At 36.4% G+C, this 6,860-nt stretch overlaps 1 protein-coding gene across 1 annotated transcript; it reads left to right on the forward strand.

The window, feature by feature from the left end:
- The first annotated feature begins 5,453 nt into the window (after positions 1–5,453).
- Positions 5,454–6,413, forward strand: LOC101121936 (olfactory receptor 2T6). The gene has a single exon (XM_004009436.4). It carries the CDS (start codon positions 5,454–5,456, stop codon positions 6,411–6,413), a length of 960 nt encoding a protein of 319 aa, XP_004009485.1.
- Positions 6,414–6,860: the final 447 nt, after the last annotated feature.

Consider the following 6,860-nt stretch of genomic DNA (forward strand, 5'->3'; position numbering starts at 1 on the left):
TCCACAGTTTATTGTGATCCACACAGTCAAAGGCTTTGGCATAATCAATAAAGCAGTTTTTCTGGAACTCTTTTGCTTTTTCCGTGATCCAGCGAATGTTGGCAATTTGATCTCTGGTTCCTCTGCCTTTTCTAAAACCAGCTTCAACATCTGGAAGTTCATGGTTCATGTATTGCTGAAGCCTGGCTTGGAGAATTTTAAGCATTACACAATTACTGGCGTGTGAGATAAATGCAATTGTGTGGCAGTCTGAGCATTCTTTAGCATTGCCTTTCTTTGGCATTGGAATAAAAACTGGCCTTTTCCAGTCCTGTAGCCACTGCTGAGTTTTCCAAATTTGCTGGCATATTGAGTGCAGCACTTTGACAGCATCATCTTTCAGGATTTGAAATAGCTCAATTGGAATTCCATCACCTCCACTAGCTTTGTTCATAGTGATACTTTCTAAGGCCCACTTGACTTCACATTCCAGGATGTCTGGCTCTAGGTGAGTGATCACACCATCGTGATTATCTGGGCTGTGAAGATCTTTTCTGTATAGTTTTTCTGTGTATCTTTACCACCTCTTCTTAATATCTTCTGCTTCTGTTAGGTCCCTACCATTTCTGTCCTTTATTGAGCCCATCTTTGCATGAAATGTTCCCTTGGTATCTCTAATTTTCTTGAAGAGATCTCTAGTCTTTCCCATTCTGTTGTTTTCCTCTATTTCTTTGCATTGATCACTGAGGAAGGCTTTCTTATCTCTCCTTGCTATTCTTTGGAACTCTGCATTCAGATGCATATATCTTTCCTTTTCTCCTTTGCTTTTCACTTCCCTTCTTTTCGCAGCTATTTGTAAGTCCTCCTCAGACAGCCATTTTGCTTTTTTGGATTTCTTTTTCTTGGGGATGTTCTTGGTTCCTGTCTCTTGTATAATGTCATAAACCTCTGCCCATAGTTCATCAGGCACTCTGTCTATTAGATCTAGGCCCTTAAATCTGTTTCTCACTTCCACTGTATAGTCATCAGGGATTTGATTTAGGTAGTACCTGAATGGTCTAATGGTTTTCCCTACTTTCTTCAGTTACATATTTCACTTTTCTCATATGTGTGGTTACATTATTTTTCTTATTCTTAGTAAAGTTTTGTGTTTTTTGTTTTGTTTTGTTTTCAACTCTCTTTAGCATAGCCAGAAGCTGGTTTGTTTCAATTTTGAAGAATCAATCAGTTCTTTATATAATCAGTGTACATTTTTTTTAATTTTTTTTTTAGTTTTTTGAAAGTTGAGGTTTTTTTTAATTTATTTTTTTAATTTTAAAATCTTTAATTCTTACATGCGTTCCCAAACATGACCCCCCCTCCCACCTCCCTCCCCACAAGAATCCATTAATACCTACTTTGAAGTCTTAATTTCTCTTCCTCTTATTTAAATTTAAATTGTGGATTTATTTCTAACTAATTGGGTTAAATCTTTGTTTACCCCACATATGTTTTATAAAATATGCCTTAAGTACTACAAAATATTGTCTAACTCTTTGGCTATGTCTTATAGGCTTCCAAGTGTATTATGTTTGATTTAAGTACATCTTTGAGCTTTGAACTTTTTACCCTCAATAATTTTTGAGCCATATGTTCAATTTTTTTATTAGATATAGACCTGCTATTATTTTAGAGTTCTAACATACTTTACTTTCGTTAACCTTGAAAATGAATTGAACATATTGAGCATATAAAGCACCTCAATTTTTTTTCCTCTTTTTTGTTGAAGTATAGTTGATTGATGGAGTTGTTTTAATTTCTGCTATGCATCAAGGTGATTCAGTTACATTATTTTGTCAATATTCTTTTCCATTATGTTTTATCATAGAATATTAAATATAGTTCCTGTACTATACAGTCGGAGAAGGCAATGGCACCCCACTCCAGTACTCTTGCCTGCAAAATCGCATGGAAGGAGGAGCCTAGCAGGCTGAAGTCCATGGGATCGCTAAGAGTCGGACACGACTGAGCAACTTCACTTTCACTTTTCACTTTCATGCACTGGAGAAGGAAATGGCAACCCACTCCAGTGTTCTTGTCTGGAGAATCCCAGGGACGGGGGAGCCTGGTGGGTTGCCGTCTATGGGGTCGCACAGAGTCGGACAAGACTGAAGCGACTTAGCAGCAGCAGCAGCAGTACTATACAGTAGGACTTTTTTGTTTATCCAATGTATGTAAAATAGCTTACATTCTGATAAAGCATCTCTATTTTAAATGAATGGAAGAATTATCTTTTTTCCATTTATAATACTGATATAAATTACATTCTTTTTAGAGCCGTTGTCCTTTTACTTTTACTTAAGAATAATTAACCACATGATGGCCAATTGCACTTACTGAACTTGTCTTTAGTATATTCTCCATCTAAGTCACTCTGTGTCTTTTAAAAATTTTTATCAGTGTATAGTTGATTTACAAGGTCAACATTGTGTTAGGGCAGGTGTACAGCAAAGTGAATCAGTTATACAAATACATAAATCCACTTTCTTTTTCCAGATTTTTTCCCCACATAAACTATTACAGAGTGTAGAACAGAGTTCCCTGTGCTATTCAGAAGGTTTTTAATAGTTATCTACTTATATATAGTAGTGAATGTATGTCAATCTCAATCTCTCAGTTTATCCCTCCTACTTACCCCCTGATAGCCATAAGTTTGTTTTCTATAACTCTATTTTTGTTTCCTAGATAAATTCATTTATTCCCTTTATATAGGTTTCACATATAAGCAGTATCATGTGATAATCATCTTTATCTGTCCGATTTACTTCATTCAGTGTGATGTCTCTATATACTTGTCACTTCTTTTTCACATCTATTTAGTCTATCATTCTTTTGTTTTTAACTTTTTCTGATTTATTTTCTTAAAGAGTGAAACTCCTCTTTATAAGTGTTTATCCCCCATGATGCTACTATTAAAATAACTGTTTTCTATCCGATCTTGGTATATGCCTTTATCTCCTGCACTTTTATGTGTTTTTATTTCATAATTTTCAGTGTTTTAGAACACATACATATTCCTTTGTTTTAATACTAGTACTGATTCTGTTAGTGCTTTTCAGAAATGTTCTTATCCTTATAGTTCTCTTTTTTGTGCCAATCATGAGTGAAAATCTATCATCTCTGGCTCATTTACTGAGGGAGAAAGTGCCAGACTCTTGATAATTTTATGTTTATTTATTTATCAATGGCTCCTTCAACTTGAATATATGTTCCAAAGGAGAGGGAGCACTGTTGATGTATCATCAGCTCTTAGATCAGTAGTTCACAATAAATATTTGAATGAGTGAATGAATGCAAGCTGCTTTTTGGTACTTCATAATTTTATTCTATGTAAATTAAGTATGGTTTATGTATAATTTTTTGCATAATACTTTCAGACCTTGTAATATTATTTTGATGTTAAGCATTATTTTGAATTCTATTCAAGTTTTCAATCATATTTACATTCTTTTTAAACGTTTATTTAAGGTGAATTCAGTGTTCACTATAAGTGACAGTTTGTAGTTTCTTTTCTATTCTTATTTCTCAACTTTCTTTCATCTATATAATATTTAGATATATATTAGTGTATATTTCTGTTAACATATTTCAGAATATCTTCCTTTTGGATTTATATATTGTTGACAGTATGTATGTATCTAATAGTATTGACAATAGCTTTTATTAAGCACATAACGCATTCCAGTTACCAAACTAAGAAACTGATTGTACTAAGTGATGTACTCCTTGAAAACTGTCTTGTTTCTTTCACTACAGAGCAGATGAAGAAACAGAGGAAAACACCTTGTATGGTTAAAAAAGGATCATCCTTAATCATAGATTAAAGGAATCATAGAGACCTCTTACTCCAAAATATCATTCCTAGGTGAGGAAATTGACTGTAATCCTCTCCATTTATGGTCACATCATTTGCCCTTTTTTGTAGTATAACATTGCATAGGGCTTAATATTATGTCCAAATATTTCAAAAATTATATTTGATGTTTGAAGAATGGTAAAGCTAATGAGGAATTTTTTAAAGAATTCTCTTCTTTTCATTATATATTCAGTACATAAATGTACCACCCAGAGTGTGAATTTCCTTTTGCTTGGGATTTCCTCTATTTGTCCTCTACTCTGCGTGGTTCTTCAGACACTTCTTTCAGGTATCATCTCTAAGGAATATGACTGACCAAATCAGAATGCTCTCGATAGTGAAAGGAGTCAGGACACATGCTCAACTGGAGGGGACCCAGAGACAGAAGAAATGACCCAGACTGCCCCAAACTAACTTGGATGGAGATTCTCCTCTAGTAAAGCCTTCAAGGTCCACAAAATTGCAGAATCAAGGGGGAAAAAATAACAGGCTCAACTGCACAAAAGGGACACAAACAAAAATAATCAGAATGAGCGTATGTTTAAATGTTATACAAATGATTACAAATGGAAATGGCATCTCAGTTCTACAGGTTATTTAGAAAAAGCTTTTGACCTCTTTACCTTGGTCCAAACATCTTAAGAATCTTACTTCAAACACCTCACTACCCGACTCATGCATGTTGCAATGCTCTGCATGAACTGTCCTGAACATAACAAACTCCTTTCTGCTTTAGGACTCTTAAATTTGCTATTTATTCTGCAGGAACAACTTTTCCCCAAATCTTCACATGTCTACTCTCATTTGTTATCCTATTTTATCCATATTAATGAAGCATTTTTCACTACCTAGCACCATCATTTTCCTTTGGTTTACTCTCTTTCTGTCACAATTAGAGCTGTAAGTCATATGAGACATTCCTCTTTTGTTTACAACAATTTCCCTAGAGCTTAGAACACTGCAAAAGTTATTCTCCATGAATAAACATTGGTGTATGAGTGGCTGAGGAATCAACAAATGAATGAAAAAGCAAATGACTATCATTCAGTTGTCACATGAACAATGCTGTGATCCAACTCAATACTTCAAAATCTACAGTCATAACTACAACTTAATGGTTGTTTTCTGATGACACTGATTGGCTTTAAAGTTGTCACAAAAATTCTCATATCAACGAAACCTCTTACTGAACTGTATGTTTATTTGAACTGAATCAATTGACTCAATTGTTTTTCAGTTGTATCCATATTTCAAACAAGTGGAGCCAACTCCAGTAGAAGATCTTATCTATAGCTCATATTCTAAAATGACAAACTCCCTTAAGTCAAGGATTAATTTCCAAATGACCATTTGTCTTCATGCCGTGGGACCTAACATTAGAATTGCTTTTCAACAAGAAGAAATTTCCAAGACAGAAGAAACCGCAAATCTGCCCCACATAAAACAATTGACATTTAGTGTATAAATAATTTTAATTTAATCATACTTACATAGACATTTTTAATGGTTCATCTTATCTACTGCAATTTTCATCAACCCCATATTTCTCTTCTTATGCCTCCAGGTGCAATTTAAAACCATGAATGGAAATAATAAGACCTTCTCCAGTGACTTCACCCTTACAGGGCTCTTCACTAACAACAAAGCCTCTGGCTTCCTTTTCAGCATCATTTGTGCCATCTTCTTCATGGCCATAATAGTTAATGGGGTCATGATCTTCCTGATCTACATAGACCCTCACCTCCATACCCCCATGTACTTTCTGCTCAGCCACCTCTCCTTCATTGACATTTTGTACATCTCCACCATTGTGCCCAAGATGCTGGCCGATTACCTTGAGGGTGAGGGGACCATATCCTTTATTGCCTGTACAGCCCAGTACTTTCTCTATATGGGCTTTGTAGGGGCCGAGTTTTTCCTGCTGGGACTCATGGCATATGACCGCTACGTGGCCATCTGCAACCCTCTCCGCTATCCTGTCCTCATGAGCCATCGAGTCTGTTGGATGATCTTGGCCAGCTCTTGGTTTGGTGGTGCTTTGGATAGCTTCCTCCTCACCCCTATCACGATGACTCTACCATTCTGTGCTTCACACAAGATCAACCACTTCTTCTGTGAGGCACCCACTATGCTGAGGCTGGCCTGTGGTGACAAAGCTGCCTATGAAATGGTGATGTATGTTTGTTGCGTCATGATGCTGCTGATCCCCTTCTCTGTAGTGATTGCTTCCTACACTGGAGTGCTCATCACAGTGCACCAGATGAAGTCGGCAGAAGGGAAGAAGAAGGCTTTTGCCACTTGCTCCTCACACATGATGGTGGTGATCTTATTCTATGGGGCTGCCCTGTACACATATATGCTTCCCCAATCATACCACACTCCAACTAAAGACAAGGTCTTTTCTGTCTTTTACACTATCATCACCCCCTTGTTAAACCCTCTCATTTACAGTTTGAGAAACAGAGATGTGGCTGAGGCCTTTAAGAGGGTTTTGGCAAGATGTCGAGGGACCCATGGTATGACAAGAGAAGAGTTCTAACAGTCTAATTCCTCCATGTCTGCTCAGGAGTGTATGGAGTTTTGCCACGGATAATATAGATAATGCTTGCAGCAACCATCAATGCCAGTTATGTCAAAAAGTACATCAGCCATACTTTTATCAAAAAGGTGAAACAGCTGAAACATCCATGCCTGAATAATGCCAGAGTGTTATAAATGTTACCAAACTAACTCATATCTACTTGCCCACTGTGCAACAAGCCAATCTACTGACACAAAGTTGTGTTGAAGGAAAGTACAGCATTTACTGAAGGGCATCAAGTAAGAACAGTGGACAGCTAGTGCTCAAAAGAAAAAACAAAACAAAACAAAACAAAAAAAAAAAAACACAACTCCCTGATGGCTTTTAGGCAAGGGTTTTTAAAGGCAACATTAGGGTTGAGGATTACAGGGTACCTGATTAGCTCATGGACATTCTTCTGACTTG

Source organism: Ovis aries, chromosome 5, assembly GCF_016772045.2.
Source record: "Ovis aries strain OAR_USU_Benz2616 breed Rambouillet chromosome 5, ARS-UI_Ramb_v3.0, whole genome shotgun sequence".
Lineage (NCBI taxonomy): Eukaryota > Metazoa > Chordata > Mammalia > Artiodactyla > Bovidae > Ovis > Ovis aries.

Bases quoted from the DNA above. Each gene is read 5' to 3' on its own strand.
- LOC101121936 (XM_004009436.4), top strand. From the start codon at position 5,454: ATGAATGGAAATAATAAGACCTTCTCCAGTGACTTCACCCTTACAGGG.